Here is a 27,313-nt window from a genome sequence, read left to right on the forward strand (position 1 = left end):
AGTAAAGTAGAGAACCCCACCCCACAGAAGGAAACTGGGCCTTGAATCTGGAATAAGAACACATACAAATAATTTGATGTTTAAAACAATTTAAAGGGGGGGGCAGGGGGTGAGCAAAGCACAGAATGTGTGAGACAAGTAGAAATTAGACAATAATTGAAAAATGGTCAGATGAATTAATTATCAAAATAAATGTATATAGACGACACCGGCCGGTTAAAAGACAGATATTGTTAAATTGGTTAAAAAGTAAAAGTGCACCTATATCCCACTGGCAAAAGATACACACAAAACAAAAGCACACTGAAAGCTTGATATTGAAAAAGGATGGAAGAAGGTCAATACCAATACCAAGAAAAATCCTAAGGAAGTTGGGACAGAAAGATTAACGTGAGACAAAATACTCTTTAAGACAAAAAGCACTCCTAGAGATGAAGAGTGTTACTCTATGTGATAAAAGCATTCACCAGAATGTTCTAAAAGTGTATTCTAGAATATCTAGAATAGATACATTTAGATAGAATTCTAAAAGTGTATTCATATAGTACAAAACACAGCTTCAAAACATAAGGCAAAATATTCAGAATTTTGGGAGACAAAAATCCACCATCTAGTAGAATTTGAATATGCATTTCTAAGAAACTCATGAGATCAAGCAGACCAAAACAATCAGTAATGACAGCGAAGATTTAAACAAAGTGGGTGAGTGGATGCAATGAACAAATACAGAACATTGCACGTGACAGCTGGGAGAATACGCACACCTCCCCACCACATAAGAGACATTAATGAAAGCTGACAGTGTTTTAGTCAAGGCCATAAAACAAGTATCAATAAATTCCAAAGAATAAGTATTAGAGACCAATTAACCACAACACATGGAAGTTAGCAGTCAATTGAAAATATATATTATTGATTGGTTTTTAATTCAGTTTTTTAAATTTTTTAATGTTTTATTTATTTTTGAGACAGAATGTGAGTGGGGAAGGGGCAGAGAGAGTGGACACAGAACCCAAAGCAGGCTGCAGGCTCTGAGCTGTCAGCACAAAGCCTGATGCAGGACACAAACTCAAGAACCACGAGATCATGGCCTGAGCCAAAGATGGACACTTAACCAACTAAGCCACCCAGGTGCCCCTTAATTTGGTTTTTAAAAGAGAATAGATACATTTAGGCAAACAGAGAAGAAAGTGACAAAAATCATTCAAATAAGTTACATATGAGTATATATTAAGTATAGACACAGAATGCATATTTAGTCACATATACTGTGGTGGTTACTTTCATGTGTCAACTTGGCTAGGCCACAGTACCCTGGTATTTGGTCAAACCTTAGTCTAGATGTTTAGATAAGCTTAACATTGAAACCAGTAGATTGGGACTAACACAGATTGCTCTCCATGACGTCAGGGCCTCATCAAATCGGTGAAAGGTGGTCACGGAAAAGGGCAGATCTCCCTGGAAGAAGAAGGAATTCTGCCAGCAGCTGGCCTGCAGACCGGAACTGCAACACTGACTCTTCCCTGGGTCTCCAGCCTGCTGGCCTGTCCCGGAGAGACTGAACTTGCTAGCTCTCAAACTCACGTGAGTCAACTCCTTAAAATCAACCAACCTCTCTCTCAGAGATCTGTCTCTCTCTCAACACACACACACACACACACACACACACACACTATTGATTTTGTTTCTCTGGAGAACCTGGACTAATACATTTACATATTTATCTATTGAAAGAAGTAACAAATATGCCACACACATACAATGGAAAGTCATCAGCAAAGTCAGTTCTTTGAAAATACTAATAAAAAAGATAACTCTGGAAAGACTGATAAAAAAATAGAGGGCATAATTAAGCAATATTAGGAATATAGAACAGGTGTAGCAGACCTCTAAAAAAAACAGGATTGCCATGCTTATGCTAACAAAATTAAAGACCTCAGTAAAATGCACAGATTTTTAGAAAAATACCACTTGCCAAAACTCAACTAAGAAATTAAAACCTGTTTCTAACCATTAGAAACAGAAAATCTTTCAATGGGAAAATACCAGGTCCACGTGGTTTTATATGTCAGGTTCAATACCTACAACTAGAGCAGGTATTTAAGGAACAAGTGAGAATCCCAGTTTTACTCAAACTCTTTGAGTTTGAGAAAGTTTGAGAAAATGAGGCTGCACAGCCCTGAAGGAGTAGAGGAGGGTCTGCAGCAAGGGGAAAAATCAAAACGATGGCTGGCAGACACTGCTTGCCACCATGCGCCGTTCCGACCTTTTTACACAGAGGATAGTCTGATATCTCAGGCCCCTGGTCATCTCCAAACTTCCACTCTGACCATCTCCAGGTCAGAATCAGAGCAGAGTGCTCTCAGCCTGAATTCTGACAGGGAAGCAGGCAAGGTTAGGCTCTCCCACCCTCTTACTCACGACTACTATATGCAGACCTACCTCAGGGAGGACCTGCACCGGACCAATTAACTGAACATGTGCAGAGCATAGACTAGTCAGCAGCCTTTAATGTCACTGCTGAAGTCATTCATCAGTCAAGGTGAATAATCTCAGTCTTGACCAGAACTTACTCTGCCCCAAATCTAAGTCTTTAAAAAAACAAAAACAACCCAGACACTAATCAGAGTTAACAGCAAGGTCCAAAGCAACCTCTTCTTACTTTTTAAAAAAAAATATTTACTTTTGGGAGACAGAGAGACAGTGTACAAGCAGGGGAGGGGGAGAGAGAGAGACAGAGAATCTGAAGCAGGCTCCAGCCTGTCAGTACAGAGCCTGATGTCGGGCTCAAACCCACAAAGTGCAGGATCATGACCTGGGCCAAAGTCAGACACTTAACCAACTGAGCCACCCAGGTGCCCTGAAAGCAACCTCTTTTTAAAAGTGTCATAATACAATGGAATACTACATGGCAATGAGAAAGAATGAAATCTGGCCATGTGTAGCAACATGGATGGACCTTGAGGGTGTTATGCTGAGCGAAATCAGTCAGGCAGAGAAGGACAAATATCATATGTTTGCACGTATAGAAGGATTAGAAGGAACTTGACGGAGGAACAAGGGGGAGAAGAAGGGGGGAAATGGTGGGGGAAAGGGAGAAAGGCAAACCATGAGAGACTCTTGAATCCTGACAAAAACTGAGGACTCATGGATGTGGGGGGGAGGAGGGATGGGCATGGAGGAGGGCACTTGTGGGGATGAGCACTGAGTGTTATGTGGAAACTAATTTGACAATAAACTATTTGTAAAAAAAAAAAAGTGTCATAAATAGGTCCCTTTTAACTATTCCTCACCGATGGGTACAACTTGCAGATGACTGCATGAGGGACCCCCTGCTACAGTGAAGAGGAATAATAAGTGGCCCTCTGTGTTCTGACCACGGGGTTCTCTGTACTATTGCAGAAATGGCCTCCTGGAGCAGCCACTGAACCTGTCAGCCCACAAATTAAGCCTGATGCAAAATGAGCAAATGTGGCAGTTGCCCTGGGCCATCCAGAGTGAGGTAGTTAAGCAATCTATGGTTCAGTTTCAATTGTCAACAGCGTAATTCAATTATGGTAATATTTGAGGGCCAAATCACAAGGATTAATCAGGAGCAAGAGCAAAGTTAACACTGTACCAGAAGCTATAACAGTGGTCTTTTGTGCTAGAAACACATCATTTTTGATAAGGGCTCTGAGGTCTTTAAGTCACCTCATTCCAACTTTCTGGCACAGAATTTTAGGGTTCCAATCAAGGACAGTCACACCCAGGAGACACCCATTCAGGTTTCAAGAGTTCAACCATAAAAGGAGTTTCATTTAATGGTCCTGTTTCTGCTTGTAAGGATTTCTCATACCTGCAGAGCCACCAAGTGCCCTGAGACAAGGGTCACCACACCGTGGGTCTGACAGAAGTAAATTTGACACCTGTGCGTCAGGATGTCCTCTCAGAGTATTCCTGGCCTGGCTGTTTATCGGAGTGATGATCGCCTATAGTGTCTGCATTGTTTACATCAGTCTGGAGGAAAGAGAAACTTTTTTTTTTCTATTAAAGACTTACTTACATAAATACTGAGATCACATGCCCTAAGTGTACTCTTTTTGGAAGGAGTTTTGGAAAGTGAACCAGAGCCTATCATACTACAGGGTAATTAATAAGGGAAATCTTGTTCTATAGAGTTGTAACTAAGAAGCATCATTATTGAAGGAGCTGTCCTTTTAAGAGGAAACTATGTTGTTTCTGCATCAATGACTACAATGTGAAATGTACAGGAAGCCTATAAAAATTTCTTCCATTGAAATAAAGTAGTAGTTGTGTTTTCAGAAAGTGAGAGAACACAGTCCTTGGGCACTCATTTGAACACCTTAATGGATGTAAAAGCAATTGTGTTTTGGTAGTGTTGGCCTCACTCGACATCATTCGACTTCAAATTAATAGGAGAACAGCAATACGGAAAGGACGATTTAAATGTTCACATAAAAATATTGTTTTGCAGGATTTGAGGCATCAGGATGTGGTACCACAGTTTTCAAACTTTCTTTTAGCTGCCACCCTTACAGCAAAGGAACCCTCACTTGGAAGTCTGGTGTGTGAGAGAGATGAAAGCAAAGTTACTCTGGCTAGGGGACTAGGAACAAGAACTGAACTGGGCCCCCTTATCTCCATTAATTTAATCCTCCTAATAGTATGAGACAGGTACAATTATCACTATTTTATATATGTGGGAACTGAGCTCAGAGGGATTAAACAATTTGCCTAAAGATCCCATAGCCAGTCCTAAGTGACTGAGCTGGGATTCAAACCTCAATGGTCTAACTCCTTACTCCACATTAACAACCATAAAAACTTATTTAAAAAAAATTTTTTTAAGTGTTTGTTTGAGAGAGAGAGAGACAGAGTGCAAGCAGGGGAGGAGCAGAGAGAGAGGGAGACATGGAATCAGAAGGCTTCAGGCTCTGAACTGTCAGCACAGAGCCTTATGAAGGGCTCGAAATCACAAGCCGCAAGATCATGACCTAAGCTGAAGTCCGATGCTTAACTGACTGAGTCACCCAGGTACCCCACAACCATAAAAACTCACTCTTAAGCTCTTACGTCCAGTTTGGGCCCACCACCTTGAATATGAGGAGGGTATTAATAATCTTGTGGAAGAGTATCCTGCACAAAGGCATTTAATAATTATCATTCTTTTCATCACAAATAGTGTAGAATGTATACCCTCTAGACATGCACTAATTACTTCAATGTTCAATTATCTGCCAAATAGCTCCTGTCAAATGTCTGGGTGAGCCAATTATTACTTAAGAGATGGTTCACAGAACATGCCAATCACCAAATCCTCAAAAACAATATTGGTGATTTGTTATTCCAGAATAATCAGTGAAAGGTACTAAGAAAAGAGTAAATGAAGTTCAGTACACAGCCAGATAAGAGGATATATATATAGAAACTCGTAACTGCCTCCTAACCAATGAAAAGGAGAGCCCATTCACAAAAGTAAATAAAACGTGTATGTGACAAATACTTATTAAACACCCAAGATGTGCTGCGGACCAATGGAGGCACTAGAGATGGAACAGCGAAGCCTCTGGCCTCATGAAACTTACAACCTGGTGCAGAAGGCTGAGGATACACAGGGAGACAAATGTGGATGTAATAGGTCAGGTGATGGAAAGTGCTGTAAAGAAATATAAACAAGATACAAAGACAGAGTGATAGGAGGAGTGGATGCTAATTAGAGAGGGTCGGGAAAAACCTCTGTGATGTGGCAACATCTTAGCAGCGATCAGATCTGAGGGTATCTGGAGGGTGGCATTCCAGCTAAGGGGTCAGCACTCACCAAGGCCCGGAGAGAGCCAGTGTGTGGGCTAAAGGGAGATAAGCCAGGAAGAAAGTGGTAGGAGGTGTGGCCACGCATGCAATCAAAGGCCAGATCATGTACAGAAGTGCTGGGTCTGTTGAGGACATCAGATTTTTTTTTTAAATTTGCTTAATGTTTATTTTTTGAGAAAGAGAGAGAGACATAGAGTACGAGCAGAGGAGGGACAGAGGGAGAGGAAGACACAGAATCTGAAACAGGCTCCAGGCTCTGAGCTGTCAGCACAGAGCCCGATGTGGGGCTCGAACCCACGAACCATGAGATGATGACCTGAGCCGAAGTTGGATGCTTAACCGACTGAGCCACTCAGGTGCCCCGAGGACATCAGATTTTATCCTGAGATGGGAAGCCATTGATGAGCTTTGGAGAGAGGAATGCTATGGTTTGAAGTGTGTTTCAAAGATTGCTCTACTTCTCTGTGGAAGACACAGGTAAAGAGGGCCAGGAACAGGGCAGAGACCGCTCAGAAGACTATGCATTCATTAATCTTGCAAATCCCAGGAGAGTCTGGCAAGGCCTGCACAAGTCTTATGCAATGAAAAGCACAAGACACAAATGGGTGAAACAAGGTCCTGAATATAAAAGAACTCTATCATGCCCCTAAAGAAGATATAACATAATAAAGATTCTTTTTTTTATTCCTTATTAATTTCTCAAAAGCTAACATTTTGTAAGGCTTACTACATGCCAGGCGCTATCCTCAGCACCTCATGTGTATAAGTATAGCAACCTTCTAAGGTGGGTACTATGATTATTCCCATTTTAAATGTGAGGAAACTGAGGCACAGTCAGGTAAATAGGTTGTTGTAGAGGCAGGATTTGATCCAAGCAGCCTGTCTGAAGGTGCTTGTCCTGACCAATCTGCAAAGAATGCCTTGGAATGTAGGCTGTTCCAGGCAAAGCTGCCCAAGGAGCCCTTCTAGAAGGAACCAGCCAGGGTGGATGATGAAGGAAAGGGAAGAAGGAGGGAGCAGTTTGTGCTGGACAGGCAGGAGTATGGGGCTCCTGGGTTCTGAACCACCCAGCCCCAGGGCCCTTCCTCTTTATCCATCCTAGATCTTCACCTGCACATCCTGGGTTAAGGCAAAGCCCTGGGGGGGTCACACACAGCTCTGTCAGAGATGGGGTATTTTGCCAGAGGCGTCATCATTTTAGGAATGCCAATGTGGAGAAATTAGGAGGCAGGAAGAGGGACTGGCCCCACACCAGCTGCCTTCTTTAGGAGGTGTCCATTCAGCCCTCACACCCACCCAAGAGCTTTGAGGTCTGAGGGTCGGACCCTGTGGCTCAGATCCCACTGCACATGAGCCCCAGACAGCTTCCAGATGGGACTACAACGACTGCTAGGAAATCCGCACTCTCGACTGTTTCCTCTCAAGGGGCTTTTGGAGGCCCTAATGCAGAACAGGACATCCCAGTCTGTACAGCCTTAGAGAAGCAGGACATTTGTAGGGCCTCTCAAGAGCTCTTATGTTCAGTGAGAAATGGGGAGCCTGACAGATGACAGCTAGGACATGTTACAGTGCCACCAAGAACATGAAGAAGCTTTAACACACAACCTCCCCTACCCCAGGTGCCAGCACCCACAATCCTCAGTGAGCCAGACTGTCCCCGCAGGGTGGAAGGGGAAGCAAATGCCTGGCAAGGGGCGGTGTCTGGTGTCCATATCCTGGGCTTTAGCCACGCTCAGCCCAAGCGCTCGTCCCCCGCCTCCTCCAACCACAGCTCCTCACAGATAGGAGCCAAGTCCCAAAGAAGCCTGGCCAGTCAGCAAATAGAACCACTGACTTGTCATCAGGTCAGGACAGAAAGAGGATGTGGGGCCTTCCAGAAGGATTTTCAATGACAGGTTTATTCTAATCAGTAGGACTTCGGGTCACCCCTATCAAGGAGTTAATCAGCCCAAACATCCCACTGACACTCCTTTCCAATTAACCAGTTTCGCTGAATTTTTTCTAGGGAATATTCTTTTTTTTTTCTTTTTTATAAAATTTTTTTTAATGTTTTTTATTTATTTCTAGGACAGAGAGAGAGAGACAGCGTGAGCAAGGGAGGGTCAGAGAGAGAGGGAGTCACAGATTGAAACAGGCTCCAGGCTCTGAGCTGGCAGTCAGCACAGAGCCCGACGCGGGGCTCGAACCCATGAACCGCGAGATCATGACCTAAGCGAAAGTCGGACGCTTAACCGACTAAGCCACCCAGGCGCCCCATGCCCATCTTATTTTATTTTTTAATTTTTTTAATGTTTTTTATTTATTTCTAGGACAGAGAGAGAGAGACAGCGTGAGCAAGGGAGGGTCAGAGAGAGAGGGAGTCACAGATTGAAACAGGCTCCAGGCTCTGAGCTGGCAGTCAGCACAGAGCCCGACGCGGGGCTCGAACCACGAACCGCAAGATCATGACCTAAGCGAAAGTCAGCCGCTTAACCGACTAAGCCACCCAGGCGCCCCATCTAGGGAATATTCTTAACTGGCTAATGTGGACCTTAAGTCAAACAGTGTCCAAGCAGATAGGTAAGAAACAATATGGCCTACAGGGAGGAGGTGAATCCATACCAAACTGCCTCCTGATTCCCAAACACACTGGAGACCAGCTGGGGAAGCGAGCAGACGCTGGAATAGGCACCAAGGTCTCTAGACTCTGAGTTTCGTTTCAGCTCACCTATGATAACCCATGATGTGCTCTGACAAATTTACAGTAAAAACAACCTTAATGCACCCACACTGCCTCACCGCCAGGAGCCGAAGCGCGTCCGTTCAAGTCATGCTTATCTATGGCACACCCACATTGCCTCGGCGGAGACCTAAACTTGCACCAGAGATCAAGGCGTTCTGCAAGTCTGAACTCTTAAAAAAAAGAGACAGCATGCAAATAAAATCAAATAAACCGACCGAGGGGCTTCTCGCTGTGCCAGAAAGAAAAGTGGAATGGGACAAAACAGCCTCTGAGGTGTGGAAGACGAGCCGTCAGGTGTTGGGACCCCTGGACCCCTCTGAGGATACCTGCGATGATCCCGTCCATTTGCTCCAGGGCAGCTTCCAGCACGTGACTGGCATCCGAAGCCATGGCTCCTCTCCCCTCAGTCTTCTTCTTCGTCTCTTACTGAAAGTTCAAGCACAGGACAAAGGAAAAGTTGCAGAGAGGCCCACGTTACGCACGCAAGACCGCAAACCCTCCACTTAGAACGTCAAGCGGGCCACTCTCACAAGAAGCGGAGCCGGCCACCCCCCACCCCACACCCACCCCGATTCTGCCGTCTCCAGATCCTCTCCCTCTTGGCGCTGCTTCCTGCAGCGTTAGCACACGAGCCCATTCACTTCTGAGATTAAGAGCCGCCATTATGGTCCCAGGTTCCAGAAGCTGCAGCTGACACTGGGGAAGCTCCTCTGCCAGGCCAGTCTGGAGAAAAGGACTCTGTGAGGACGTGCCCTGCCGCAGCTGGGGTCAGGACTCTCAGCAGGCACGTCTGTCTTAGAGCCACATGCGTCATGCACCTGCAGTGCCTTCGTCCGGTGGCTGTGATCCAGGCTGAGAGGTCTCAGCTGCCACCTTCCCCGGTGGTCAAAAGTGCCTGGCCGAGGGAGGCCGCGGGCCCATTCCATGGGGAGAGCTCTGTCCCAGGCACCTGGAGCACTTCCTCTCACCATCTTAGTGCTAGGCTACCTGACACCAGCAAGGTGCAGCTTGCCATCTCCTCAGGACTGAAGAGCTTCTCCAGGGACACAGAGGCCACCCCACCCCCACCAAGCCAAGTCTCCTGCCTAACGGAGCAGATGGCAGTTAGTCCCATCGCTGGACAACGCTGCCTCTACGGAAGATCTTTCAGCTAAACTGTCTTCTGCAGCCTCTTCTCATTTTATGGCTTCCCACCCACTCCCTGGTGGTAGGGAGCGACAACTGCATTTGTAATCCCTAGTTCACATGCCATAAACGGCAGACCAGGCAGGAGCTCTTATCTGCCCCTTCAGCAAGGCCTATGAACGTGTCCAATGGGCATAAGTGCTGTGGAGAATGGGCCTGGCTCCTCTACCCAAGGATGACCCGGGTCAGGAAACAGAGGGTCCTTGGGGGTCTCGGCTCCTGTTTGCTGCGAAGCTGGACTTTCAAAGGGAAGAAAGGAAAGTGAGCAGCCACAGAGAAGTGGCTTTGGAGATGGTGTGGATAAAGATTTTAGGACCACAAAGAACCACACAGGACTGTGCCAGGCAATAGTTGTTAAAAATAGCCTGGGTTCAAACCCTGCTCTGCCATTTACAATATGATCTCTGAGCCTCAGTATCCTCATCTGTAAAATGCAGAGAATACCAGCACTTGATTCACCAGGTTGATGTCATGATTAAATGAGGAATTAACACTTCATAGAAAATAGCACATTTCCTTATAGATAGCAAGTGCTCAATATATGTTCCCTGTTTTTGTTTCTGTTTTCAAAGTGAGGCGATGATCTCAGGATGTATTTGTGCCAGGATGAGAGACTTTATACCACATGGGCTAGGCCTAGGAAGGGAGAACCCAGGTAAGTCCAAAAGGCTGGTTCCCCTGGAGGAGGTAGGCATGGCAGAGATAAGCAACTACTTGTGTGAGAGGGAGGGCAGTGATTCATAGGAGTAAAGGCCAAGGAAGGTTTGGGAACGAGCACTGAGCCTCAGCAGTCCAAGGACCATTGCACAATCAACTCGGGCATGAGAACGGGAGCCTGCAGAGGAGGTGGGAGCCTCATCGGCCCCTCAAGGCTGTGGCAGGAGCCACTATACACAAGGCTGCAGCAAGGGACAGAGCTGCCCCTGCTGAGAAGAGCAGCCCAGGCCACTAGAGTCCCCAAAGATGTGCAGATCTCATGGGCTGAATGAAAGCAAGCTTGGGGGCTTGGGGGATGAAAGTAGAGGTAGCAGGAAAAGGGCACACGATCACACATGATTATTCCAGGGCAATAATCCACATTCCCACCTGTTCAGAGACATTAAAGGGCTGAAATACTTTCCCCTGAGGACTTCCCACTATTCTTGAAGAAAAGTCCAAATTGCTTGCTTCACTGCAACCTATTAAAGAGGATCCGGCCAGGCCAACCCCATATTGCCTTCCCCATTGCTCATGTACCAGTAGCATTGGTCTCCTGTCTGTGCCCTGCACCCCACCCCCAGTGCTCCAAGACCTTGTCTTCCTCTGTAACTTCACACCTGCCATCCGCTCAGCCCTGAGATTGCTCTCCCAGCTCTCTGCTTTGTTCATTTATTCTCATCTTCCGGGAGTCAGCGCCACGTGACTTCTGAGACAGGCCTTCCCTGCACACCTCCATCTACAGCAGCCCCTTCCAAGCGTGGCAGTTTCAAAGGATCTCGTCCATATACTTGTGTGCCTGCTAAGTGGCCTTGCTCACCCTCTCCATGGAGGCAGGTGTCCCTGTCTATCTTGTTCACCCCTATGTGCCCAGTGCCTAGCACAGTGCCTGGCACGAGGAAGCTTGTGAGTGAATAATTGAGAATAAATGGAGAGATCTATTCTACCCACATTTCTGAACCATGCTGTGCTGGGTACTGGGGAGATATTCACAAATCAGACCTGGACCCTGCACCCATGGACCATGCAGTCTCATGAAGACAAAAGTATAAACAAATTAACGATGGCACAGTATGGGGTAAGCTGATAGAGGCAGGTATGTGGCTTCTCAGGGTCTTGAAGGATGAGTAGAAGTTTTCCCAGAAGATAAGGGGGAGAATGCTATTCCAGGCAGAGGGGATGGAAGGGTGGAGTTGCATGTAAGGGCAGGATGTAGTTGGCAAATATCAAAGTGGTTGATGAGATTACACCGGAGCATCCAGCTGCTCATGATGAGTCAAAACCTTTCACAGAATTCACATAAGTGTAACAAGGGTAGTTAATGAGAGGAGCTTGGGAATCACACCCACTACTCCACGGTCCGGGTGCCAGTGCACAACAAACCAAGCGGCCTCAGATGTAAACATGACAGATCTTTAAGAAGATCTCACATTTCACAGTCAGGCCCCATTTGGGGCCTTACTAACAGGGTAGAAGGGAGAGGATAGTGAGTAGGTGCCAAGCCCAGAGGGCCCAGGCCACAACCCCCTACAACAGAAGGGCCATAAAAGGAGGTCCACAGGCCTTCTGCCCAGGGATGAGTTTGTACTTGGCAAATAGAAGGTTGGGTGGACCCGTGGGAGGTGGTGTGAAGTGAAACATGAGTCAAAGGTGTATCATATTTAAAACCCAGGAGCCCGGGCTGGTAAGGTTGGGAGTGCTCAGGAGCCTGAACCTGCTTAGGGCAGCCGACAACCTCAGTTCCAGACCTGCTGGGTCTGAGGTGATGGCAGGACACCTGGGTAAGAAGGGGCCCTGCCAGCCTCGGTCACAGGGCAGTTGTGAGCTGTCAGTGGTATGGGGTACAGATAGACCTTTGAAGGGTCAAACATGCCATCAGTGTGAGGCCTCCAGCCCCCATCTGTGAGCACAGACATGCTTAGAACAGGGAAGCCACAAGGTCGCCAACCGTTCCTATTTTAGCAGCTAGTAGGCATTTCTCCTCTAACCACTGTTGAGGTTAGAGCTCCTATCATTACTGCACGATGGGACAATCACTGCCCTCAGGGAGGCTGGAGCCTCAGAGGCAAACATGTCACATAGCTGCGTTCAGTGTCTGTTCATCCCTGCAGGGACGCAGCACCTCCACCGGGAGCCTGGGTTCATCAGGGATGTGGAGCTTACGTGCATGAAGCTCCAGAAGTTCAATGCCCAGAGGCCTGCTGGAAGGAAGCTAGGGGAAGAGGCATTGACCCAAAGGGAAAGAGCTGGATTCTAGAAAACTCCAACAACACAAGCAAAAAACAAAGCAACTTCTAAGTGGGTGGTGGGGAGTGGAAGTGAATCATGTTCTCTACCAGTGAGAGGGGAGCTATAGCAGCCAGCCAGGGGCCTGACACAGCGTCGGTGGGTACTGAAGCAAGAGACAGTGTGCCCAGGGGACTCCCTGATGGGGTGCGCCCCCAGCCCAGGAAGGAGAGGAGCAGGCAGAGGATGACATGGCTGTTTAGGAGCTTAGCACAGTGACAGGTGTTGTGGCCCCAACAAGTTTTCCTTCTCTCTGGACACCTGGACAATCAAAAGAGCCTTGCATTTGATGGTGAAGGAACAGGCAGGCTTCTCTTCTTACCAAGCAACTAGCTCATGCCTAGCTACAAAAAGAGACTGGAAATGTTAAGATAAAGTGTAGCCCATTCACCATTCACCCTTCCCTTCACCCGCAGGCCTCTCTAGATGCTGTCATCCTTCTATCTGAGATGATGTCTCACCAACACAGGGCTTTACCCTCTTTGCTATCAGCCAGACAGAAAATGACCCCCATAGCTATAAAGAGGAACAGTCTTGTTTCAGAATGACAGCATCTGGTGACACATGTCATAGCCACATGAACTGCACTACACAAAGGCCAATTTGGCACCTCGAAGTTGATCAGGGTATAGGATTACGGGTTCTGAAATTTAGAAAGTGAGCCTCAATTAGCCACCTGTTCTCTGATGCACTCTCAGGCAAGCCGTGCTTTAGGTGATTTAGATAGTGCATTAACTGCTTTCATGTTTAGCAAAGTAGAGTCAGAAGTAGACAGGAACTGTTGATTCATTAAGTCTTGGGCAAGCAACCTTGACTTATCCCACCCATACTGAATTGTAAGTTTTCATTCCATTTTATAAAGTACTTTTCCTTTAGTAAAAGTGGTTAGAGCTGCAAGTGTTTTGGGCAGGCTGGCACTGGCCAGGACGAAAGAAAGAATCAGGAACAGATCCAGGGTCCCTGGTACCCCGGCTCCTCCATGGTCTCCTGTGCTATGGACACAGGTGAGCCAGATCTGGATCTGACTCCTTGGCAGCTGCATCCAGATGAAGGGATGGGGACTGGGGGGCAGGGGGATGGGGAACAGTGTCCCCAACTAGAAGGCAAAGCCTGGGGAATGAACCCTAAGCCAAGAACCACCACCACCAAACTTTGGACTCATCACACACCTCCTCCTTCCACAAATGGTGATCAGCTGGTAAAGAAGTATCATGTTTTCACAACCAACCAAAGCCTTTTCCCCATAATTTACAGATTACCCATAAACCAGAACACTCTTAAACAGTTATTTTAAGAAATCCCTCTTGCTATGCCTCTGCTTGGGAGAGAGTTTCTTAGAAGGATACAGGAAATTTATCTCTTTGAGATAAGAGAGCAAGAAGCCATTTTCAGTCTTAAGGAAAAACGAAGATGGAAGAAGACACACAAGGGAAATTGATGGAAGTGCCTAAATTTTCAATTACATCTCATATCAATCAATAACACCTTTCTTTTCAAAGGACCAAGAATAAAAGAACATGGGTTTTACGGCCAGACAGTCTGGAGTTAAAACATGCACTCTGTTGCATAATGGCTGTGGGTCTTTAGACAAGTTATTTAACCCCTCTCAGACTCAACTGTCTCATCTATATCAGTATAAAACCAATCTCATTGGTACCAGTGAGCGTAAACAAGATAGACCTCAGGTAAATACAGCAGATTGAATCCAAACATCTAATTTAGCTACCCAATGAAACAACAGTAGAGGAATTTATACTGAAAGACATAAACCCATAAGGACACGGAGAATATGATAGAAGACATAAGGGAGATGCCAGGACAACAGCTCTGTAGCAAACATAAAAGGGCATCTGGTCCATGTTGGAGAGCTTCCAAAAGTTCTGGGAGAGATTTCTCCAGCAACACAAAATTAACAGGACACCTCAGGCATCAGAACACCCAAAGAGATTTATATAACTGGGGAGGAATTTGTTTGATTCAATGATAAGAAAGTTGAAACTCAAGCTAGTGACAAAAGAACTGCATGGAAACCAAAAAGTAAAAGTAACCATGGACCTTACAGTAAAATGCCATTGAGCAATCTAACCGGAACTGCAGGGACAGCATGGGGGAGGGGGTAGATGGAGAGTGGTTGTGGGCAGTGGAGGTGGGGCTGGAAAGGGAGCAGATTCCTCACGTCCTGGAGTGGGCACTCAGATGTCACTAGATAATGACAACTGAAAAAAACTAATAAAGCAGCAGAACAGGCATTTTTTCAGCAATATGTATAAAAATCCTAAAAAAATGTAAAGTGGCTGTCTCTGAGGAAGAGCAATGGGTGGGTAGGCAGAGGGACAACAGCTGTTTTAACAATCATATACAATTATTTGTTTAAATTGTGTAGACGTATGAAAGTGACCAAAATCAAAACAATGAAAAAGTAATACGTGCAGTGTGGCTGGCACAGAGTAGAGACTCTGTATGTGCTCTTTCCTCCTCTCGGGTAAGTATCTGTTAGCTACTTGCTGGGAGTTTCTCCAACACTCTCTCACATCATCCCCACATGCCACTTAGGAATTCTCTCACTTTGGTGATGAGCAAAAAATTAGGCACCTTGCCTGAGGATGCACACCATTCTTCCACTCTGCCTCTGAGACGGGAATCCCCTGGAGGGTTTTGAGCACAGGAGGACCTAACACATGTTGTTAAAAAGCAACACTGTGGCTGAAAATGAACAGGGGTAGTAGGGGTGCAGTGGATCAGTGAACACAGGAAAACCAGGCATGAGATGAAGGTAGCTTGGACCAGAATAACTGTGGTAAATGTTCCCATTCTTGATCTATGTTGAAGGCAAAGCTGGTAGGCTATACTGATGGAGTGGACACAGGGGAGAGGAGTCAGAATGACTACGAGGTTTTTGCCCTGAGTCTCTGGAAGAGTTGGGGGGACTGCAGGAGAAACAATTGGGGGGGAGTGGGAAGGGGATATCAGGAGATTGGTTTTGGAAATGTTCAGTTTAAGATGCCTATGGACACCTAGGAAGATATGCTGATCATACATTTGGAAATATGAGTCTGATGTTGGGAGGGAAGTCTGGCTGGAATTTGGGAGTCATCTACACAGAGATGGAATTTAAAACAACTGCATGAAGTAACCTAAGTAGTGTAGAGAGAGACAGACAGACAGACAGAGACAGACAGACAGAGGAAGGAAGGAAGGAAGGAAGGAAGGCAGGCAGGCAGGCAGGCAGGAAGGAAGGAAGGAAGGAAAGAAGGAAAGAAGGAAGGAAGAAAGGAAGGAAAGGAAGGTAGAAAGAAAGAAAGAAAGAAAGAAAGAAAGAAAGAAAGAAAGGCAGGCAGGAAGGAAAGAAGGAAGGAAGAAAGGAAGGAAAGGAAGGTAGAAAGAAAGAAAGAAAGAAAGAAAGAAAGAAAGAAAGAAAGAAAGAAAGAAAGAAAGGAAGGAAGGAAGGAAGGAAGGAAGGAAGGAGGGAGGGAGGGAAGGAAGGAGGGGAGGTGGGGTGGTGGGGAGGAGGGAGGGAGAAAAGGAAGGGAAAAGAAAAGCTAGAGGCCCCAGAACTCTCTGGAACACTTCAAAACAGCCATTAGGGATAAGAACCAACAAAGGGTACTGAGGAGCAGCATCCAGGAGAATTGAGAAAGTGCCACCCTAGAAGCCAAACAGAGGGTTCAGGATAGAGAAGGACGCAATCAGGAGAGCCAAGTGCTGCTGAGTCAGACCAGAGACGGTCTTCTTGCCCAGTGCTTGCTGCTGGTGATCTCATCTGCTCCCACAGCCTCACCTGTCCCCGCATTACCTCACCCTAGACTCCTACGAGAGCCTCCTAACTGGCTGCCTGCCTCCAGTCACCGCTGTCCACCCACCTTGCATTGAAGATTCTCCTAACTCAGTGGTCCCCAAACACTGGTGTTCATCAGAGTCGCCTGGAAAGCCAGTCAAGCCCAGAGGCCTGACCTTTGTATCCTGACCTAGCTTCTCTGGTGATGCTGATACTGAAAAAAGCTGAGGGGCACCTGGGTGGCTCAGTCAGTTGAGCGTCCAACTTTCGGTTTCAGCTCAGATCATGATCTTGCAATCATGTGGCATCAGGCTTCATGCTGACCAGAGCCTGCTTGGGATTCTCTCTTTCCCTCTCTCTCTGCCCCACCCCTGCCTGTTCTCTCTGTCTTTCTCAAAAATAAATAAACTTAAAAGAAAAAAGCTTAAGAGCCAAAGAGAGAGTGCAAACACAGCTCAGGTACTTTCTGCTTAGAAAAGTCTCAGAGGGTCACCATCAGCCCCTAGACTTCATGTCCTTTGCCACATGGACTCAACATACTGGGTTGCAACTTTAACTTCCATCCTAGCTCTCAGGCAAATCTCTACCCAACCCAAACAAATGTCTTATCATCAGTGGAGGGATTCTAATTGTTAGTTAATTGACTGCACCAGTTGCTTTCCTGCTTTATGCCTAACCTAGAAGCTTTCTTTGCTAAATTCCCATCTTCTCTTCAAGATAATTCCTCCAGGAAACCAAACTTGATCCTGCCCACCTAAAGTGATCTCTTCATCTCTTTATTTTTTTCAGGAAAGGGAGGAAAACAGCAGTGCACAGTCCTGAAACTCTTCTGTGTGTCTCCGCCCCTGTGAGCACCCCTGTTCTATAAATCCTGAGGACACTTCCACAGATTCACAACTATTCATTGTGAGCAGGAAACTAAAGCCTGAGAAACAGCTGCACCCCCCCCCCACATACTTGATACCCACCTCCTTCTCCATGCCCTTACACTTGGTGGGCCCCAAAAGATGGTCTTCCCCAGTATGCTCCCTACCCACCTTGGTGATGCCACCATAGTTGCCAAACTGGAAACCTGGGAGTCATCCGGGGCCTTCTAGACTGTCACCCACATCCAGCAAAGTCTCCTTCGTCATCCCCTCTCACCTCTGTCCCCTCATCTTCCACCCTACTTCAGGACACATATCATCTCCCATCTGAATGACCACAATGGTTTTCTGACTGTCTTTCCTGCCTACATTCTCACCCTCACACCCCCCTCACACTCCACCCTGCTGCCAAGAGCATGGTCTGTTTCACAAACCTAACCAAGGCACTCTAGCACCTGTACAACTGTCCACCAGCTCATACCCCAGAGACAAACTGAAGGACCCGTGAGATAGTCAAGAGCATTCACTCTCTAGTCAGGCTGCATTTGGGCCCACATTCTTTCTGTCATGGGCTACGTCCTTGGACAAGTTCCTCAACATCACTGAGCTTCATTTTCCCTATTACAAAGGGCAGGTGAAAATATACACATCGTGGGGTTATGGAGATTCAGTGAGATAATGTGTGTAGAAGTCCTTTGCATAAAGCTGGGTGGGAGTTCACAACTACAGCAATGATAATTCTCTCAGCCACACTTGGCCCTACTGGCCCTGAGCACTAACCATTTCACCCCACCTGCTTTTACTGTGAGCTCCTCCAACTCCTGCCAACGTGCAACGTCAGCCCAACATCGCCATTCTACCTGCTCAATTCCTATGCCTCATTCAAGGCCCAATTCCAACATTATCACTCTAGGGATTCCCTCCCATCCCCCCCCATGAAATGACTACTCCAACTCAGTCCCCCTCTCCATGCCCATGACAGACTTCCGAGAGAGCACCCGGAACTCTCTAGAGCACTGGCTACTCATATGCGCAACTCCTTTGTCTGAGTGCTAAGTTCTTCACAGGCAGGGCTGTGTCTCCAAAGCCCAGAGCTCAGCCCTGGACCTGGCTCAGAGCAGGCCAACTAGTGTGTGTTGAACCATTGGACAGAACCACACATCTGCTGAGAGAGGCAGCTGGGAGCTGACCAGGGGCAAAATTCCTCCCCAGCTGTGATCCTTTAAACAAGTTATCTGCCTCCAAAATACAATGGGACAGGTGGAAGACAGACATGCCCATTTCACAAAAGGGGAAACTGGAAAAAATAAAGAGGTCACTGGTCTAAACTAGAAGTTGAGAGGCTACCATGGCGGCAGGGGCCCTGGAGGCCCTGAGGTCCTGTCCAGCCTGGAGGACTTTGTCCCCAGAGGGAAGGGCCTGATGGTGCAGAAAAGCAGCACACATGGCCTCAGGGCAACGGCAGGGCCCCACTGACAGCGGCTTTGTATCAGGACTGAAGGACAAGGCCACAGGCACTGACTTTCTGTCAGGAGAGATCAGGGGACATAGAGAGACGTCCTATCACAACAGAGGGATCTGAGCAGGACAGCAGGGCCAGGATGCTGAGGAAGCTGCCAACAGAATTGCTGAATGCCTTCAGTGAATATCAGAGTCTAATAAAGCGAAGAGGTGGGGCCTTGATTTCTTTTGCCAATGAATAGAAGCTGAAGTAGCCTAAGAAAAGCTGCACAGGAGAAATAGAAGAAAGCCTCTGAAGGTGGAAAAAGCCACTTAACTTGCACCAACCTAATCACAGTATCAGTCACTTCTGATAGCAAACATTTGTTTGATGCTTTCAGCTTCAAAAATATTTTTCACACACAGGCTTCTCATTCCCACCTAAACATCCCAGATCAGGCTGCTGTGTTTAGTCAGCCAGTTAAGCTGGGGCCGGGGGGTGGGGGTGCTGAGGTCTGCCAGAACTGCTCACAGGGCGCTAAGCTGAGGAGCAGGCCGGCGGTGCTGGGGCCAGCAGGGGACGAATGCAGTATTTCTTGCTTAGCGTCTCTTTCCCGCTGTGCCAGGTTAGTGAGCTGTGTGTGCTGGGCATTCCCAGCCACTCCCTGTTAGGCAAGTTCCAAAAGGTCCCTAAGAACATTTATGCTGGAGCCCAGCTCCATCGAACCCGCTGGAAGGAGTCCTTTTTCTTCCTGGCCCTTCCATTGAAAACCCAGCCCAACTCCTGTCACATGTCACTGCTCCTCCACCAGGCTCCTTTGGCACATCCAAACCCAGATGCTTCCACTTACGCTCTTACCCAAAGCCTTTCTCATCAAACCACAGCCCATCAAGCAAGGCTCCGTGACCCCAAAAAACTCTTCCACCAACACGCAATCATAACAGGGGAATAGGTCACAGGGCTCAACACCCTCCTCAGAAGAATGCAATGAATAGCATCAGGCACAGACACCTCACCTCCAGGGACTTCCTCCCAGCTCAGGTGTCCCCCAGACTCAGGAGCAGGGCTGACATCCTCCCTGCTGCTCAGAATGGCAAGCTTCTTAAGAGAAACACCACCCTCAAAGATATGAGCGTGAGACACAGGAGCCCAGCCCAGAGGAGGAGCATGGGGTCTGGCCAGGAAATGGGTGTGAGAGAGCGTGAGGGTGTCCTGGCTCACACCCAAATAGCACGTCTGACCTTCTGGGCTTCGGGAACACCGAAGAGCTGATGCTGGGTTTCCTTACAGGTCTTTGCTTCATAGTTTTAAACACTTGCTTCACCTTCTTCTGACTGTTCTCAACACCCTTTTCTGCTCTTAACATTCTGCCCCCAAGCTGGTCCCTTTCCCCAGTTCAAGGGCTTATTGTGGTGAAGAGCCCAAAGCAATCTCAGTGACCAGGGCCATGGGCCTCAACTCTGGCCTGAGGAGGAAAGGTTTGGGTAGATCTCAGAAGACAAGCAATGCAGGCACTCCAAGAAGGAGAGGGATCGAGGGGCGGGCAGCCAGGTCTGAAACTGCCTTTGGGAAGGAGTTGAGGAGCAGACAGCATCCAGGGGACAGAGCAGCACAAAGCCCCCCCATCAACGTGCCTCTTAACACTGTGCTTACAAGTAGGTCTGTGTCTTCACTGAGGGGTGGGGCTTGCTGCAGCCACTTAAAGAACTCGGGATGGAAAGTTCTTTCTCTTCCTTCTGAGAGTCTCAGAAACAGCAAATCTGAGAAGACACATATGCATGTCCCCTTCCAGGCTGAGATGTGGAGGACCACGCCTCAGTCACAACACCTTACATACTCGAAGATCTCGCTGCCTCCCCCTGGCGCCACTGCCGTCCACTGGACATCAGGGGATGGCATGCTACCTCCTGCCCATGAGGTTTCCACCTGCATGTAAAAGTTGCCTGCTTCAGAAGCAGCAGCCCCCGTGAAAAGACTCCGTCCTCATTTCCTCATTTAATCTTCCTGGCCATCCTGTGCGGGATGTATTATAATTATCAGCCCCATTTTACAAAAGAAGCAACTGAGACACAAAGATGTTAAGACACTGCCTGAGCTCACGTGGTTGCTGAAAGTCCTTCTGTGGAGTCCAGTGTGTCTGTCACTGAAGTCCCTGCTTGCTGTCCCCACCACACTACCTTATTCTGCAGACATGCTCAGAGCAGTGAAGGCTTGGAGACAGGAAGTGGATCTATATCCAATCAAACAGGGCTCAAAACACTGGAGGCCGAGACACTGCTAACTTCTCCCCTTCATATAGTATCTTCATGGGGATTCTGTGCCCTGCCTTGCCCCCCCCTTCGACTCCATTACAAAATCATATGTCACTTAAAAAAAGAAAACATGGAACAGAAAACTGTCATAAAAAAATGCATGACATAAAAATCAATATATTTTTTTATCTATTGATCTAAATTTATCTATTTAACAAATCTATTTAACAAATCTATTTAAACAAATTTTACAGATGTTGCTCCCCATCATCTGTAAAACTCTGTACTAGATGCTAAGAGGAAATGAATGAATGTTACTTCTTTATCTTCCAAGGGCCAAAACTCTTTCATCACTCATCCATGACAATTAGAATGTGAAGGGCCCATGCAGAACTGGGCCTCTATCTGGGATTTGTAAGGCAGAGCCAACAAACTTTGGCTGTACCAACTTTGGCTTCAGAAATGCTTAAGTTAATGGTCTAATTTTAAAGTCGTCATGGTATTCCTTTGTGAGAAGAAAAGCATCGTTTCCCTGAAATTCCCATCATCCTTAAAATTAAGTTCAGATAGCAATTCAGTGCTAATGGTAATATTACAATGTCACTAGCTCAATAGGCACATAACATCTAAAATATCACATGAAAGTTACTTTCAAAGAGAGGCGGAGTTTTAAAAATTGACCATTTGCCAATCACTTTATGGATAATCAGGCTCAGTTTATCACCCACTAATACACGTGGATGATCAGTGGAGAGGAAGCTGGTAAGTGCCTGGCACCACAAATTGCCTGGTGATTCCAGAAAGAAAGACACGTACGCAACAACGCAGTGCCTGGTGTACTCCGGGGGAGGGAAGATGAGCATGCTCAGGGCGAGGCAGCAGGAGGAAGGAGAGACCAGTACACGTGCGGGGAATTCCAGAAAGCTTCAGGGAGCAAGTGTAATATCTCCAATGGGCAGCACGCAGAAGTGTGGATGCACTGCAAAAGGAGTAAGGAGTGTACATACCTAAAGTATGTTGGGGGACAGATGTGTGTATGTGTATGCATACACCTTGGTACTGTGAAAGAATGACAGCAAATGAGGCCAGGGCCAGCTTATGAGCAGTCTCTCACCTCACCTCACCCCTAGAACTTGGCTTTTACCCATCAGGCAATGGGAGTCACTGAAGGAAGCTACCCGGAATCCGCTTGTCCTTTTCCAACAATAATGCAGCAAGATGCTAGGACCTTCTTAGGGAAGCTCACTCAGAATTCCCCCTCCCTGAGGACCAGGCCATGGCAGCCTGTCCGCTCCACTGCCTACCTCAGGAACTTTCCCACATGCTCCTCTGACTCTATGTCCCCTTTCAACACCCCTCATTCTGGACAGCAGGGATGGGGCCCCTTTATTGCAGGCTCTGTCAGCCCGGCTGTATGTCAGCAGTCAGTACCCAAGATCATTCTTTGACACCTGCCCACCTCCCTCCAGCCACCTCCCCAGCTCATGCCACTTCCACGTCACTACTCACCCCAAGTCCCCCTGCCTGAGGAGGCAAGTTAAGGAGCTTCAGCTCCACCAGACACTCCTGCACATAGATCTTTAATCTGGCGCATCCTTCCTACCAGACTCTCCTTAGCAAACCACCACACATCTTCCTTGGTGAGAAACAGAATCCCTCAACTCCCCTTCTTTCCTCCTCAGACCTCCCTTAATCTAGCACGGGCCATCCAGGCTCCCAGTGGTCCCCTCTCTACACTGACTCTGCCTCTCTCCCTTCTCTCAGTCCTTCCTCCGGACCCACACAAATATCCAAGCCTCTGCTCTCCTAAAATCCTCCCTTCAGCTACCACCTCGTGTTTCTCCTTGGCTTCACTGCCAAAGCACTCACCTCCTGTTCTCTCTGGTACCTGCTGCCATAAGATCTCCATTTTTGTGTCCTGCTGCTACTGCTCCCCAGACCCAAAGCTGTATCCATTCTTGCTCCTATGAGAGGCAGTACAGGGTGGGCTTAAAGCACAAGCTGAGCCATAGAGCCAGACTGTGGGTGAGACCCTGTCTCTAACTCTCCCTAGCCAGGTATCCCCTATGCTTCTGCTCCCTTGTCTGTCAGATAAGGATAACTTAAGTACCTGTCTCAGAGGTGGTTGTGAAGGTTACATAAGTTCATATGAGTAAAGCACTTAGACCAGCGATCAGTTGGTGTTTGCTGGGATTGCTTTCCTTGGCATCTCATCCATACAAAAGCCCATGAGGTGCTCTCCTCTGGGACAAAAAGCTCTCTGGGTTCTTCCAGATCCTCTTCCTTCACTAAATGTCCTATGTCTCAGCTTCCACTCACCACCCCTGTGCTCAATTCTCGTGCTGTTTCTTCTGCAGTCTCTTCCTGGACAATCCATACTTCATCTCTATATTCATGACTCATAACACTAAACTACTTTTGTAAGCTTGAGACCAAAGTATCCAAATGCTCTTCAGCTTTCTGGCTATTTCTTAGCAGCCCCAGAGATTCAGCATGATCAGAAACTCGCTCAGCACAGTCTTACTCCTGGCCTGCTTGACCTGAATGCCTTGAGGTCCCCTGTGACCCACCCTCACCTTCAAACAGCAGACAGTTCCCTGTAGATTGCTCTGGACAGGGAGGCACTGCTCCATCTCATCCCTTGACCTCAGCAGCCCCACCTGTGTTCAGGTATCACACCCTAGGCCCTGGAGGGCCTCCTCTCACCTGGCCTCTCCTACAGCAATCCAAGCTCTTGAGTCTGGCATCTAAGGTATCTGTTAGCTGACCCCAAATTGTCCTGGACACATGATGGTAATAATAATGGCTGCCATTTCTTAAACACTTGTTCTGCACCGAGCTAAGCATTTATATGTTGAGGTATGTGTCTCATTACTCAATATTCATAAACTGTTGTTATCCAAATTTTATAGACAAGGAAACTGAAGCTTGCAGAGGTTAAGCCACTGGTCAAATCACACATCCTGGAAGCAGTGGTGATGGGATTGAATCCAGGCAGTCTAACTCCAAGGTCAAATTCTTAACCACTCTGCAGCACTTCCTCACCAACCCTGGCCACTCCCAACTGTATCCTTCTGATTTCTTGATACTACAGACATAGGAAGGCATTCTTATTTTGTGGTGTCTTTTTCATGCTGTCCCCTAAAACTAACAGTCCCTTCTCCAGTCTCTGTCCATTGAAACTAATTCTTCAAAGTGATTCTCCTTCCTCTATGATAGCATCCCCACCCCTACTTGTCCAAGAGCACTTCTGCTGATCCACAACTCACTCACACCTCCATTTTGGTTGTTTCATGTTGCCATGGGGGTATCCAACAGGGGCTGACATCCTTTCTTGGACTGCTAAGTATCTGATTGAGGAAATAGGGGAAGGAACCCAGCACAAGTGACTCAATCTCACCCTTCCCTCTCTTTTTCCAGAGCTGCCCTGTTCCAGATCTCTGACCTAGGTAGACATGCTAAGTAAGGAAAGGGGTGCATTGGGAACCCTTCTGGCCACTCTCAACATCTTTTTTAGCCCCAGAGCTATCTTTGTCTCCATCTGTCTGATTCTTGGTCTTATTTCTCAATTGGTGCTAAGCCCAGATGGCACTTACATAGTACAAACAACTAGCAAATGCCCACAAACCTGGGCCACTCAGTGAAGGATGAAGTGGCAGCGGCCATAGAAGGACTGGTCTGTGTTGGTCTGTATGGCACACTGGTGACCAGTACATCATCTCTGGGGGTATGAGTACTCATCACTAGCAAGGAGGCCCCACATCAGCTTTGGTGGCCCCTACCATCCACACAGTGCCCTCTGTCTGGGAGCCTGGCTCCCCAGTAACCTGCAGATGACCCTGTAACCCACCTTTGGGAAATGCCAGGAGGGCAGTCTGGGAGGACAGGTGTTTGTGCTGTGGCTACTGGGCAATGTCCTCCAGAGTGAATTAGTTCATTGCTATCTAGTTTATAGATTAGCCTTGTCAATTTGCTCAGCACAGACCAGGCTTTCAGGCCACAGACATCCTTCAGTGAGTAGATAATGAGGGTGTCCAACTATGCAAACTTCCCCCCCGCAAGCCATCCATGCCTCCACTCTCTCCTATGTCCGCACCTCACCTGCCCCCAGGCAGAAAGAACCTTACCTGCTGATGGGCACTGCTGGCAGGGTGTTTCCTCAGCCCCAGAACACAAAGAAGGCTGCCTTCACCACCCTTCTCACAGCAGAGAACAACACATGCACACAATCTCACTTCCAAGGAGGAACAAACGGACCTCAAGTCATTTCAGTGCCTCAACCTGATGATGGACAGACTCAGAGAAATGCTTCAAATGCATCCTCATCTTGAATACTTCCAACAGGCTTCATCACAAAAAGCATCCCCTAAAAATATAACCAGCAGGGACTTGCTTATTGTTGAAGCTGGTTGATCAGTAAGTTGATTCACTATAGGATTTCCTTCTACTTTTGTGTGTGTTTTAATTTTTTTATAACAAAGGATTCATTGTTGTTGTTTGTTTGTTTGTTTAAATCTAGCACTTAGGGATCTGAGCTTTTCCAGAGGGGAGGGGGGGCACAGGAGTCTACCTTTCCTTGCTGGACACCAAAACAACCAGAACTAGGGTTTGAACCTCAATTCCTAGTGACACAGATGGCGCTCCTTGTAAAGTGCCATTCAGGCTCTCTGGGGGTCCTAACACCCAACCAAACACTCAGCCTACCCTCGTTCAGACCCTCATCATCTCTCCACTCCCCCTCTACCTGATTGTCAAAGCTGCCTCGTCTAGGCTTCCTACTTCCAGATGACTCATGTCCAACCCACCTTTTCCATGGCATTATTCCTCTGCTCCCAAACCCTCCATGGCTCCCTAGTGTTTCAGGAACAAAGCTGTATTCCTTAGCTTAGCTACTGAAGCACTCATAAGATCCACCTTCCCAGCTGCACTTCTTACCACACCCTTAGTTAAGTCCCACTGAGCTACTTTCTCCTCCCTAAATAACTGAAGGATTTCTCTATTCCTCTGTTTGGGGTGCTTTTCTCCAGCTATATTTTTAAATCTCACCCATTCTAAGACCTTATCCAAATGCACCAACCCAGGAAAGCCCCACCCCAGTGCCTGAAGGTGTTGGCTGCTCCTCTCTGCTTCTCCCATACTTGGTACTCACCTTCATCAACTTGCTTACAGCTTTGATTGTCCATTCCTCATATGTCTGTCTCCTCTTCTAAATTAAGATGCTTGAGAGCAAGGAATATGCTCTATTCACCTCCCTATCCTCAGAGTCCAGCAGTGAACCTGACACAGGTGGACACTCAGTAAATGCTAGCTGATGAAAAATGTTAGGTGTGTGTGCTGAGTGGTGGGCAAAAGGAGGAAGGGCATGTGAGAGAGAGAGAGAGAGAGAGAGAGAGAGAGAACTCAAGTGCGAGTGAGTGAGCTTGGCCAATTTTCTGAATAAAGATGGGGAGTTGTCCACGGCAGCCTCTCCACTCTCACTTTCTTTGTACACGAGGCTCCCTTCTTTGCAGTGAAGGAACTCTGCTGTAAGGATAACTTGACCGTGCTTGGCCCTGGCACGACCAAGGATCAAGTGATGAATGCAAGTAGATTTCCACAGGACCGATGCGAGAAGAGGAAGTAACTTCACCTAACAGATGATAAAACCAGGCATTTCCACTTATTCTATTATTTTAGAATGCTAAGCAACAAGAAAAAAAAACAGACCTGACTTGGCGAGTTTTCTAGATCATCTAGAGTGTTCAGAGGCCTCATACATAACTGTAGCCTGTAGCTGACTACCTCCTACGAGCCTCCTAAGCTGCCTGGGGAGGAGCACAGACCCCAGAATTTAGCAAGCTCTAGGTAAATATGAATTGGATTAATCAAAGTTTATTATGTCTTTTGAGCCTTCATTTCAACACTTGTCAAACAGTTTAATCCTGAATCAGTGCAATAGTTTTCTTTTTTCTCTGGGAAAAAAAAAGATTAGGCCAGTAGGAGACCACAGAATTCCCCTAAAGACAGGCTGTGTGCACTGGCAATGATAGCCTGGCTCCTGCCTCTGTCAGAGGAGAAGGGGGCTTCCTCTGTAGGCCTGAGCTGGAGGGTACTGATTAGTAGGGTATTAGCAGCTCTGTCTTCACTGGAGGGCTGAGGGCCAGGTGGGAGCCAGATGAAGACAGCCACAGAACCCACTGCTGTTAGAGAGCTCTGACTGCAAGGGAACTGCCTGGCTTGGACTTTTCAGTGCTGAGCCTTTGGACAAGGCCAATCAAGCCTCCTGCACTGACTGCG

General features: G+C 47.3%; 1 protein-coding gene across 4 annotated transcripts in view; it reads right to left on the minus strand.

Moving 5' to 3' along the window:
* PPFIBP2 (PPFIA binding protein 2) overlaps positions 1–27,313 on the minus strand; it is a 147,803-nt gene that overhangs the window by 106,809 nt on the left and 13,681 nt on the right. For 3 of the 4 annotated variants that reach the window (XM_039222436.1, XM_039222438.1, XM_039222439.1), the window contains exon 2: positions 8,863–8,962. In XM_039222436.1, the coding sequence (XP_039078367.1) occupies positions 8,863–8,926 (64 nt within the window). In that variant the 5' untranslated portion in view covers positions 8,927–8,962. Of the gene's footprint in view, positions 1–8,862; positions 8,963–9,354; positions 9,410–27,313 lie in introns of those variants that run through there. The other variant, XM_039222437.1, reaches the window with a different exon arrangement.

Source organism: Hyaena hyaena, unplaced genomic scaffold (genome assembly GCF_003009895.1).
Source record: "Hyaena hyaena isolate Hyena2069 unplaced genomic scaffold, ASM300989v1 scaffold_1129, whole genome shotgun sequence".
NCBI classification, from domain to species: Eukaryota; Metazoa; Chordata; class Mammalia; order Carnivora; family Hyaenidae; genus Hyaena; species Hyaena hyaena.